This window comes from Nerophis lumbriciformis, linkage group LG16, assembly GCF_033978685.3.
Source record: "Nerophis lumbriciformis linkage group LG16, RoL_Nlum_v2.1, whole genome shotgun sequence".
Lineage (NCBI taxonomy): Eukaryota > Metazoa > Chordata > Actinopteri > Syngnathiformes > Syngnathidae > Nerophis > Nerophis lumbriciformis.
Window position 1 is genome coordinate 36888151 of NC_084563.2, and position 13303 is coordinate 36901453.

At 45.9% G+C, this 13303-nt stretch overlaps 1 protein-coding gene across 2 annotated transcripts in view; it reads left to right on the forward strand.

Moving 5' to 3' along the window:
• Positions 1 to 8286, forward strand: part of LOC133617227 (multidrug and toxin extrusion protein 1-like) — a 101032-nt gene extending 92746 nt beyond the window's left edge. For both annotated transcript variants that reach the window (XM_061977085.2, XM_061977086.2), the window contains 5 exons: positions 5694 to 5763; positions 5839 to 5971; positions 6871 to 6965; positions 7036 to 7099; positions 7185 to 8286. In XM_061977085.2, the coding sequence (XP_061833069.1) occupies positions 5694 to 5763; positions 5839 to 5971; positions 6871 to 6965; positions 7036 to 7099; positions 7185 to 7420 (598 nt within the window). In that variant the 3' untranslated portion in view covers positions 7421 to 8286. The remainder of the gene's footprint in view (positions 1 to 5693; positions 5764 to 5838; positions 5972 to 6870; positions 6966 to 7035; positions 7100 to 7184) is intronic.
• Positions 8287 to 13303: the final 5017 nt, after the last annotated feature.

The following is a 13303-nucleotide window of genomic DNA, read 5'->3' on the forward strand; positions in this document are numbered from 1 at the left end:
AGCCTGCCGGTCTCCCCCAGGACAACGTCATGCCACCGTCAGCGGATGACATCACAGACCAAGATTTTTTTTTTCTTGAACGCTTTTACTTTTGATCACCCGCCTCCAGCAAAAGACTCCATGTCCATGATAAGGCATTACCAGGACATGTTTTTGAAAATTAGAGCTTGTCAATCCAAGCCACCCAAATTTAATTCCCCGCCCCCCAGGACTCAAGCCACGCCCAAGTCACAACATTTTTTTTCACCCACAAAAGCCCAGGTGGGGGGGGGGAAGAAAGACAATTCCGACAAGTTAGAGGGGAGGATTCTGCCCCCCTCCTGACCTCCCTCCACCCACCCCAAAAAACGGTTCCAGACCGCGCAGGGCGCGTCTGGTATCCGCTCCTTGAGGGGGGGGGCTAGGGCTGGGAACTGTGCAGGTGTGGTGGTTCAGCATCACCATGCCAAGCCGCAACCTCCGGCCCGGCCGCCGCCACCGGTCTTTTGGCCTGCTAAGCTGCCACCGGTCTTTCGGCCTGCTGAGCCGTGAACGCCAGCTAGGCCACCTCCACCTGCACCAAGGCTATCACCAGCGCCAAGGCTAGCACCAGCATCAAGGCTAGCACCTGTCGCTGCACCACGGCTAGCTCCTGTAGCAGCACCAAGGCTAGCACCTGTTGCAGCACCACTGCTAGCTCCTGTAGCAGCACCAAGGCTAGCACCTGTTCCATCACGCCAAGCTCCATGTCACGTACCAGTACCTTCACCACGCCAAGCTCCACGGCAGGTTCATGTACCTGCACCCCGGCAGGTTCTGGTAGCTGCTCCACACCGCCAAGTGCCGCCGGTAGCTGCTCCACGCCGCCAAGTGCCGCCGGTAGCTGCTCCACGCCGCCAATTGCCGCCGGTAGCTGCTCCACGCCGCCAAGTGCCGCCTGTAGCTGCTCCACGCCGCCAAGTGCCGCCTGTAGCTGCTCCACGCCGCCAAGTGCCGCCGGTAGATGCTCCACGCCGCCAAGTGCCGCCGGTAGCTGCTCCACGCCGCCAAGTGACGCCAGTAGCTGCTCCACGCCGTCAAGTGACGCCAGTAGCTGCTCCACGCCGCCAAGTGCCGCCAAGTGCCGCCAGTAGCTGTTCCATGCCGCCAAGTGCTTCCCGTAGCTTCTCCACGCCGCCAAGTGCCGCCCATAGCAGCTCCACGCCGCCAAGCCAAGCCCCTCCAAGCCAAGCCCCTCCAAGCCAGGACCCTTCATGCGAAGATCCGACATGCCAAGACCTGGCCAAGCTTCGCCGCCTGACGCACCACGCCACCTTCGCCGCCTGACTCACCACGCCAAGCTTCGCTGCCTGCCTCGTTGTCTGCTACCGCGCCTACTTCATCTGCAACTTCCACGCCTGCCACGACGACGGCGACGCGCCCACTTCCTCGTCGTCCACGGAAGTGGCCGCTACCTGGTCATCCGCCACGCCAAGTGCGCCGACTTCCTCGTCGGCCACTGATGTGGCCCTTCCCTGGTCGCCCACCTCCCCAGGTACAGCGACGCTCTACGCGTCGCCGCCACCTGACTTTGCCTCGGTGGATTCGGGGACACTTGGTCTGGCGACCCACCGCCATGTCCCCCTCCCTCCCTCCCAGGACTCTCGATCCTGCCTTGTTTTTGTTTTGTTTTTTGGACATCTGGTATCTGTCCTTAAGGGGGGAGGAAGTGTAATGTCTTTTGGATCATGTTTTGTTTTGTTTAGTTATGTTTGGTTTTTGGACTCTTTAGTTTCTGTTTATGCTCCATTGTTTTTGTTTCCATGACTTGTTGTAATCATGTCACTATTATTTAAGCTTTCAGTTGCCAGGCAGTCTGTCTGGCGACATTATCTTAACTCTGATACCTCCATGATTACGCGTCTATGCCATAGTTCTATGATCTTTCCATGCTTGACCAAGTAAGTTTTGTTTCATGTCCTTAGTCTGTTTATGTGTTAATTTTGTTTTCCGCCTTTGTGCGCGCCTTTAGTTTGTTCTTTTTGTTAGTGTTAAATAAATATGTCCTTACCTTCACGCCTTGCCCGCTCCAACTTTACTTGCATCTCGGGAAAACAAAACCCTCACAGTCCACGTTTTGACAAAAAGGTTATTGAAGAGATCTCAGTACTATTAATGTATATTCGTAACCTATCATTTCAAACAGGTAAATTTCAAAACAAAATGAAAATAGCTAAAGTTGCACCAATTTATAAGACTGGAGACAAACATCAATTTACAAATTTTAGACCTGTTTCTTTACTTCCACAATTTTCTAAAATCATTGAAAAACTGTTCAATAACAGATTAGAGAGTTTCACAAATAAAAATAGAATACTTGAAGAGAACCAATATGGATGCAGAGCTAATGTTTCAAGTTCAATGGCCCCATCCATCCATTTTTTACCGCTTATTCCCTTCGGGGTCGCGGGGGGCGCTGGAGCCTATCTCAGCTACAATCGGGCGGAAGGCGGCGTACACCCTGGACAAGTCGCCACCTCATCGCAGGACCAACACAGATAGACAGACAACATTCACACTCATATTTACACACTAGGGCCAATTTAGTGTTGCCAATCAACCTATTCCCAGGTACATGTCTTTGGAAGTGGGAGGAAGCCGGAGTACTCGGAGGGAACCCACGCAGTCACGGGGAGAGCATTGCAAACTCCACACAGAAAGATCCCGAGCGCAGGATCGAACCCAGGACCCTTCGTATTGTGAGGCCCACAGAGGCATCTGTATTGATGCGCTCCAATCCGAATAACTATCGGCATAAACCACCCGTCTCAATCAATCAATCAATCAATGTTTATTAATAAAGCCCTAACTCGATCCAAATTAAATTATAATCCGAACATGTGTGATCCGGTCAAAATATTCCAAATGGCGTGTTTACATGAAGCATTTTTATTCCGGTTAAGCTTTTAATCTGATTAATTTTGTCCATCTGCTTTCTAATTAAAGTAAAATTTATATGGGTCATATTACAATTTTTTTTTTTACATTTAAAACACGTTCTTGTGGTTTACATAACATGTAATGATGGCTCTTTGGTCATAGATTATGTTTTACAGACCTTTTTCAAGCTGCTTTTTGACCCTCTCTTTAGGATGCACCGTTTTGTGGAATGTCCTATTTACGTGCCTACACTTCGACTGCGTCTTCTCTTCCTCAGCCATGTTGTAGTTTGTAGCGCTTCCCTATCGAGTCTACTGACAGATATAAGTGAAAAGTAGGGTTGTCTCGATACCAATAATTTGGTACCGATACCAAAATGCATATCAATACTTTTCGATACTTTTCCAAATAAAGGGAACTAATAAAAATGTCAATATTGGCTTTATTTTAACAGAAAATCTTGCAATATAATAAACACATGTTTCCTATTGCTCTCAAAGTACAATTTTACAAGGTTAAAATATAAATTAAAAGGCATTAAACACATTGGGATTTTCTTGTTGCACTATCTGTGTTGGCCCTGCGATGAGGTGATGACTTGTCCAGGGTGTACCCCGCCTTCCGCCCAAATGCAGCTGAGATAGCCTCCAGCATCCCCCGCGACCCCAAAAGGGACAAGTGATAGAAAATGGATGGATGGAGTTGTGGATACCAAAATTTTTTTAGTGTTCTGGGAAAACGAGCTAAACAGGTTTATTCTTTTTGTGTGGGTTGGAATTAACTATGAAAATAAATATTACTAAAATTAGTAGCTTTCGGCAAATATACTTTTTGTGAAAGTACATAGGAAACTGATTTATAAACTTAATTGGTTCTTGAATAGGCTTCATAAATAGAAAAACATTTATATCGAGGCAAAATTACTCATGAGAAACAATATAAACTTTAAAAGTTAGTATATTTTGAAAACAATATAAAGCGCTTTACTGTACTGTATATCAAACAGACGTATCAAGGGGGTGATGGATCAACTTTCCATTTAATGTCAAAGGTAAAAAAAACAAAAAACTAGCTGAACTGTCCTCCTTACGCAGCCGCCTTGCCTACACACACACACACACACAGTCACTAACACTAAATCACAAAACTCCTTTACTTTAACAGCCAGGTCGCTACAATGAAAAAATAAAATCCAATTGACCTTGTTGGTTAATTTTCTTTGTCTGCAGCGGGGGAAAATCAGTGTCAATGATGCTGTGGATATTGCTGAATGTTTCAAACCACACATTGGTTGTCCACTTTTTTCTTTGAGACTCATATTGAGCTAGCAAACCTATAAAAATGTTGTATAAATGCTTAAACAAAACCGCTTAAAAAACACAAGGTAGTACAGTAGATAAGAGCAGCACTGTGCTGACTGAATGAGCACCGGTGATCAATCAGACCGCCCACAATGGATTTGCTGTCGGGCACACAATGACTGCTCTGCAGGCACAAAAAGGATGAAGACAAGGTTCGTACACCAAAGCATATTTTTATGTGGTCTGTGTTCCATAAACCAAAAAATTGAGGTTCCACTCGCAGAAGAAAAAAGATTGGACACTCCTGATTGAGAGGCAGTATACTTTGTAACAAGGTTGAGAAAGGACTGTTGCCAGAGGGAAGCAGTGACGGAGGCATTGCCCACAGAGTCCAATTTACGGCGAGTCCGACCTAAGTCATGGTGTGCTAGTACTGTGTATATCCGCGGGCTTATCTCGGAGACATTAAATGCAAGTCAATACAATGGGATACTTGTTTTTTTGTGAGTTAGTTACATTTCATACATACATTCTACATTCCTCAGAACTTAATTTTATGTTGTTGTTTTTTTTTTTTTACTAAACTTTAAGGAAATGTAAATGTGCCTGATCCGGATAATTTATTTGCTACCTTAGGTTTACATTATGAGCCTCTACTTTCGTGTGTGTATGCGAGCGGCGCCACAAGGACTAAGACAGTGAAGAGTGACAAGAGGCTTCACACCGTTTATTACATTTTTTATAGATAGCTCAAAAGGTTATGAGCACATTTTGATAGGGATTACATTTTTCGGCTGATCGGATCACTGTCTAGATCAGGCCTGGGCGATTATTTTGACTCTGGCCAAATTTAGAGAAAAAAACCTGTCTGGGGCTGGTATATCTTATTTTAGGAACACTAATATAAAACCTCACAATAATGTCTGATTGAATGTTAAAAACGTTATGACAGACCACCTTAAAAAACGGAATGGAATTTAATAATGTTTTACTGAATGAGACACCCAGAATGTACATGAAAATAAGGAATGTGTGATTTACAATATTAACTATGAACGATAAAACACTGAATATTGACAACATATGAACGTCACACCCCCTCTCGATTGACATATTTTACAATCAAGCGAAACGCTATAAAAATGCAACAAACAGCAAAATATGAACGCAAAGGGTAAAAAAACCCCCACCTACAATCTGATATATCACTAAGCTTTAGAACTTTGTTGTAAAAATCTTTGTTCCGCGTCTGTCCCTGACAACCGCGTTTCAGGCTGGCCGCTCTGGAAACACTCTGTGGAAACGCTCCACCACCCACACTGCTTGGTGCCTCGTCTGAGCTAAACGCATGCGGCCCCGGTCCTTAATTTGCCCAGGTCTGGTCTAGATTGAGCACTTTTTTACTATTGAGAATTAGGGCCTGACTGAGGTATGTGCTCTCCAAGTGTTTTTCTAGGTTTTTTTGTTATGTTTTTATGTTCAATTTTTTTCCAGAGACATTTTGAAAAGGGTTGCTGATGTAGTGATGATTCTCGGCTTCATGCATCTCGCTGATGCTGTTGCGGTGAGAAAAACATTCCTGCGATACATTTGAAATATTGGAAGTGAGCCCAGAGTAACCCTGCACTGATCACTACAGGGAGTGAGTGGAGGTGCCATTCGAGGAGCGGGGAAACAAAAGATTGGCGCTGCATGTAATCTGGTGGGATACTACATTATTGGCCTTCCCATCGGTGTGTCCTTGATGTTTGCAGCAGGAATGGGCATCATAGGTAAGAGGTAACCATTCCAATGTATGTACCGTAAGGGCCTGTCTACTAATGGTTTGCGTATATTAAAATACGTACAAACTTGATAGCACGCCAGACCTACTAAGCTCATGCTCAGAAGATTGCGTCTCTTAAATGAGCAAACTAAGGAGCGCAATCCATTCAGCATGTTTGTCTCCGTGTACTGTAGATGCAAAATATTTGTTGATTATCAGAAAGACCAAAACACTAGGAGGAGGAAATGCAAATATAATCATTTAGCGCTGATTTGTCAAGACTAAAACTGTTCTCTGGCCGCTGTTTGGCGCCTATATATAGCACATCTGAAATGTCTGTCCATGATCCAGACAGTGAAGAGAGAAAATATGCTGTCTGTTCGTATGTCATCATATTGGGGCTGTCAGAAAAAAAAAAAGCATATCGTCTATTCAGCAATATCATTTTAGAATTTTGCTTAATTTTGATTAAAACACATTCATTTCTATTTGTTTTGGTGTCTGCTGTCATTTGTTCAAATGGTGTTCATTTTGTCATGTAAGAAATATCTGTAAAAATGTTGATTATGTATTTTCTTGCATCTGGATCGTTCCAGACATACCATCTCAACCTGGCAGTGCCTCCTAGAGTGCACCTTCAGCATGCTAAATGTAGGTTCTGTTGTATAGTATAGACCACAAAAGATGGTTCATGTGTGTGCTGTATGTCAACAACATGACGAAACACCACACAAATGTTGAGAGAAATGAGCATGCAAAATCCATATTTAATTATTGCGTATGCACAAATTTTGCACATTGTTATCGATTGTACAATCGTGGCACTTGTAATTTGGATCTTAGTAGATCAGGCCCTTAAAGTTTTGCTATCACGGTTTGCTCAACGCTTCTGTCATTTCTTCACAGGATTTTGGACAGGACTTACTGTTTGTGTGTCGATGCAGTCTATTTTCTTCATCATATTTTTGTATAAGCTTGATTGGAAGAAGGTTGCTGAAGAGGTGTGTAATGAGATTCCCAGAAACATGTGTCACCTAAATTAAATGATTCCACTTTAATGTCTTTGATCAGGCACTCTTGAGAGCTGGAATCGAGGTCAAGGTTGATCAGGACATGTCCCCAATGAAAGATTTAGGCAAGTACAGGTGTACAAATGCCACCAAATATTTCGGCCATCAAGTTCAAACACTAACTAAACGCTTATATGATTGAATTTCCAGACTCGAACCCCAAACTGGGTAAGGCTAATGACACTGCATTCAGTTGTGAGAGCGCTGAAGAGGACCACAACCCCCAAGAGTTTCCTGACCAACATAAATTTGGAATCACCATAGTTGGAGATGTTCTCTCACTACCACAGCTGCTGTTGCGCCGTGGCTTGACTTTATTTTTAGTGGTTGTCATCCTTGTGGTCGGAATCTTAGCCAATCAATTTTTCACTGAAAGGCTGAAATGATTCTTTGCCTGGTTTGATTGCTCAATCATCTCCTAAAGCAGTGGTTCTCAACTGGTTTGATTGGGGACCAGAGGTGGGTAGAGTAGCCAGAAATTGTACTCAAGTAAGAGTACTGTTACTTTAGAGATTTAATACTCAAATAAAAGTAAGGAGTAGTCACCCAAATATTTAATTGAGTAAAAGTAAAAAGTATGTTGTGAAAAAACTACTCAAGTACTGAGTAACTGATGAGTAACCTGTTCGTTTAATGATGACTGCAACAAATAATGCACAAAAACATAAAAATAGCAATGAGCAAATTCAGAGCCAGGAATATCTCTTAAGCAACTAAAACAATAATATATATTAAATAATAATACATTAACATAAAAACCATAAACTGATAGGTGTGAGCTGCACGTGGCTTTGGAGCAATCAAAGCTGCTCACACAGTCACTAAGGTGGGCACCTTGTTTGACATGTCAACTTAATGTGTATTTATCCATGAGAGCATTTTTGTTGTAAATTGTGAGGTGTGTCAGTTAAAATCAAGGTTGTTTTTACAAATGATGACAGATGTGAACAAGAGCATGTATTGTCTTTGTGTGATAATGTAAATGAGGTGTGGTTGTATTGTATATTAAGTATGTGTCCATTAAAGGGCATTTTATGACTTTTTTCTTAATACTTGTGTATGATTTCATTGTCATAATTTTATTGCATGATTTTTGTATCCCTTTAATTTAGGTAGCCAGGGACTGCAGATGGAAATTAGCTATTTAGCTATAATCTGGTACAGAACATATCTGTCTGAGCTTAATGTTTCTGTGCATTGTCCCTTCAAATAAAGACTAAACTAACTAAACCTGGGAACACACTGTGCACTTCTAATTGATGTTTCTATGCATGCGTGTGTGTGTGTGTGTGTGTGTGTGCGATTGTGCGTGTCTATGAGGCTGCAGTGCGTTAATAAATGTCCCCACACGATGTACATTTGACAGTGATTCATAGCAGGGAAGCTAACATCTGCCTACGGTGACAGCCAAAATATCTACTAACGTTACTTACCGCGATGTGCTTCCTCAAATTTGACGTCGAGTTTATGTAAGCTTAAGCTTGTTGTTATAAAGATTCAGCGGCGGTCACATGACCAGGCGGTCATGTGACCCCCTGGCTCTGTTTGATTGGTGAAACGGAGTGAAACGTCACCAGTGACTGCATTTGATTGGTGAAACGGAGTGAAACGTCACCAGTGACTGTATTTGATTGGTGAAACGCAGGCATGCGATAAATCCTACTTTGAAGGGCTGTCTGACAGACCAAGACAAACAGTGTGTGCATTAACAGATGGATAAAAATCAGTAGCGAGTAGCGAGCTGAATGTAGATAAATGGAGCGGAGTAAAAGTAGCGTTTCTTCTCTATAAATATACTCAAGTAAAAGTAAAAGTATGTTGCATTAAAACTACTCTTAGAAGTCAAATGTATCCCAAAAGTTACTCAAGTAGATGTAACGGAGTAAATGTAGCGCGTTACTACCCACCTCTGTTGGGGACCTACCATCACTCCTAATGACAAGCAGCCACCCAAATGGTGGATAATTTTACAACTCAAAAAACATGTACCGTATTTTTCGGACTATAAGGCGCACTTAAAATCCTTTCATTTTCTCAAAAATCGACAGTGCACCTTATAACCCAGTGCATCTAATGTACGGAATAATTCTATAAGAGATACGTGTAGACTGCAATAACGCCAGTAAACAACATCAAAACTTTAAATGTTCCATTGAAAATAAAGAACATTACACACGGCACACTCAAAAATCTGTCAAAATGTTTTAGTATGACTTTGAAGCCGCACCGCTTGATGGATTGTCGGCCCATTACAGCTACCGTAGTCAGAGTCATGATGTGTGTATAAGGACCGCAAAATGGTACCCATTAGCTGACATTATCTAACGTTTTGTTTCATAATATTATGCAAAACCAACTTTTTTTACCTATGGTACCTGCTGATGTGTATTTGGGATCTGCATAAGTCTTGAAAATTTGCGCAAGTCCGCTACTGTAGTCCGTGCCAATGCCGTAGTTGATAAGCTCCTTCTTTTTCACTATCTTCTTGTTATGGGGCATTCATACTCTGCTGTTGCCATTTCTAATATAAGTAGCATAAAGTTCTAACTTATATCTCGCTATTGTTGTGATCCGCTGCCCGGATCATATTTTTCATTTACGTTTTCAAGATACTTGTTTGTGGTTAGTTTTGGACTCCTTGAGTACCTGTTTTGTACACCTGAGTTTGTTGCCATGGCTGCTTATTATTTTCACCTGCCGCGTTTGTTCCCTACACGCACCTGTTTGGTCATCACTGACATTATTATTTAAGTCTGTCCTCCCTGTCATTCGTTCTGGCTTCGTAGTTTGTTTTCATGCAACAGTTGACGACTTTTTGTTCTGGCTCTGTACCTGTTAGCTTCCACGCTAAACTCCTTTTTTTTTTACCTTCTAGCTCCCATGCTAGCTCTTTTAGTTTTTGCCTTATGTGCTATGAGCACCCTTTTCTTTATTCCAGTATAAGTTAATTATTAAATAAATACTTTCTTACCTGCACGCTGTGTCTGACGCCCGTCTGCATTCCTGAGAGAACGAACCCCACCATCACAATGCGCCCCGGTCGTCCCAGTACGAAGCCAGCAAGAAGTTCTTTCGCATCGGGCCTGACGGAGGTGGATGAAGAAGGTGCGTGGATGGTCCTCCGAGCGATGGAGGCAGAGACGCTCCGCTGCAATCCAGATGAGGAGATGATATGGGGACATGGAGGTGTTCTGGTCCCGATCGACTCCATCTGGCCCGGGGAGGTCCGCTCTCAGCCCGCTCGCACGCGTCAGCGAAGGCGGAAGTCGCACAAGACGGCTTCAGCTCGCGACAGAGACGCGCCACCCCCGCAATTCTTCCCTCCGGAACACAGCCAAGCAGCTCAGGATTCCCCTCCGCCGATGTTTGGTAATCCCATCACGCACTTTGCCAAACAGTTCACTGATTGGGCTGTCAGTCAGCTGGAGACCCGCGCGGATGACGTCATCCCGTCCACTGGTGATGACGTCATAAACGAAGACATTTTTTTAAATTCAGTCAATTCTTTCTGTCAGCAGCCTCCAAATGACTTTAATTCAACAATTAAATACTATCAGGACATTTTTGTTAATTATAAGTCTAGTCAGTACCAGTCACATTCTGGTTTTCAAGCCCCACCTCCTATGGCTCAAGCTCCGCCCACTCCTCTGTTTTCTCCCTCCTGGTCGTCCCTACAGTCCACTATTGAAGAGCAGAATAGACAATTTGGACAATCAAAAGGGGAGGAGCCTACCCACCACCTCACCTCCTCCCTCCCACCCCTAAAGACTGCTCAAGACGCGTCTGGGATCCGCTTCTTGAGGGGGGGGGCTAGTACTGGGTGCTTTGCTAGTGGGCGGGCACAGCTGCGCCCAGCCAAGCCCAAACCTCCATGCCGGCCTCCGCCACCAGACCTTCGGCATGCTAAGCCGCAACCCCCGGCCAGGCCACCTCTGCCAAAGTCACGCCCAGCACCTGCTCCAAGGCTGGTTCTCGCACCAGCACCGAATCCAAGTCTGGTTTCCACACCAGCACCGACTCCAAGTCTGGTTTCCGCACCAGCACCTGTTTCCACGGCAACGACAACGACAGCCCGGACGCCTGCCACTCTGACGCCACCATCAACCCTGGTGGTCCTGCAAACACCATCCTCTCCACCTCCTGCTCCATCACTGCAATGCACACGAGACCCCGCAGTGACCGACCAAGTAAAAAGGGCATTGCACCAACAGGCCAAACAACTTGGACAACAGGAGGAACAGTTTGGCGTTCTTGGGGCTTGCGTCAACGCCATGGCGGAACGCCAAGACGCCCGCCTTGACGCTTTGGAGAGACAGCTGGGAAGTATTCTCACCGCGCTGCAGGTGATGATTCCCCCTACGGCCAACCCAGCAGCCCAGCTGAGACATCCACCACTCGCAGATACTCCGTTGCCTGCTCCGCCTCTGGCTCCGCCCACGCCGACAGACGAGCCGCCTGCTCCGCCTCTGGCTCCGCCCACGCCGACAGACGAGCCGCCTGCTCCGCCTCTGGCTCCGCCCACGCCGACAGACGAGCCGCCTGCTCCGCCTCTTGCTCCGCCCACGCCGACAGACGAGCCGCCTGCTCCGCCTCTGGCTCCGCCCACGCCGACAGACACGACGCCTTCTGTTTCCACGGCGACGACGCCTTCTGTTTCCACGGCGACGACGCTTCCTGTTTCCACGGCGACGACGCTTCCTGTTTCCACGGCGACGACGCTTCCTGTTTCCACGGCGACGACGCTTCCTGTTTCCACGGCGACGACGCTTCCTGCTCCCACGACGACGACGACGCTTCCTGTTTCCACGGCGACGACGACGCTCCCTGCTTCCACGGCGACGACGACGCTTCCTGTTTCCACGGCGACGACGACGCTTCCTGTTTCCACGGCGACGACGACGCTTCCTCCTGCTTCCACGGCGACGACGACGCTTCCTCCTGCTTCCACGGCGACGACGACGCTTCCTCCTGCTTCCACGGCGAGGTCTGCTCTCTCCTCGTCGTCTCAGCGACCTCAAGTGGTCTGGCTGCGCAAGTGGCGCTCTCGGAGGTATGTGTATGGACGCAAACAGCAGCGACACCCGAGACGTAGTCGCAGAACTCTCCGGCTGCTGAACTTCTGGCGCCACTCACGCCCACCTTCTCGGCAGCCACAAATGTGGCCTTTCCGTGGTCGCCCGCCTCGCCTCCGGCAGCGGCGTTCCATTCGCCGACGCCACCTGACTCGTCCCCGGTGGATTCGGGGACATGTGACCTGGCGACCCTCCGCCAAATCCTCCCTCCACCCTCCCTGGACTCTTGAACTTTGTTATAGTTGGGGGGTTTTAGCTTTTCAAGGGGACATCTGGAATCTGTCCCTTAAGGGGGGGGTACTGTTGTGATCCGCTGCCCGGATCATATTTTTCATTTACGTTTTCAAGATACTTGTTTGTGGTTAGTTTTGGACTCCTTGAGTACCTGTTTTGTACACCTGAGTTTGTTGCCATGGCTGCTTATTATTTTCACCTGCCGCGTTTGTTCCCTACACGCACCTGTTTGTCATCACTGACATTATTATTTAAGTCTGTCCTCCCTGTCATTCGTTCTGGCTTCGTAGTTTGTTTTCATGCAACAGTTGATGAATTTTTGTTCTGGCTCTGTACCTGTTAGCTTCCACGCTAAACTCCTTTTTTTTACCTTCTAGCTCCCATGCTAGCTCTTTTAGTTTTTGCCTTATGTGCTATGAGCACCCTTTTCTTTATTCCAGTATAAGTTAATTATTAAATAAATACTTTCTTACCTGCACGCTGTGTCTGACGCCCGTCTGCATTCCTGAGAGAACGAACCCCGCATCACAATGCGCCCCGGTCGTCACAGCTATGGAAGCGCTAAAAACTACCGGTGTAGTGGGTTTACATAATTCATCCACGAAACTTTAGTTATTAGAGAGTTCCGGTCGGACGTTTTTTCACGGGACACATTTCCGGCGTTGTTGCACTAGTGAGCCACAGATGAGGAGATGCTGCTCCGTTGTTGATTTAAGTAAAGTCTGAATGTCATTCTAACAGTTATCTCCATCTTTTGACACTTCTTCAACTCCCGTCCTTGCACGCTACACCGCTACAACAAAGATGATGGGGAGAAAACGGTGCGGAAAGTGAGCCACGTAAATAAGACCGCCCACAAAACGGTGCACCCTGAAGCAACTGTCAGAAAGCGACTTGATGATGATCTGTAAAACATAATCTATGCAACATTTTAACCAAAGAACCACCATTACATGTTATGTA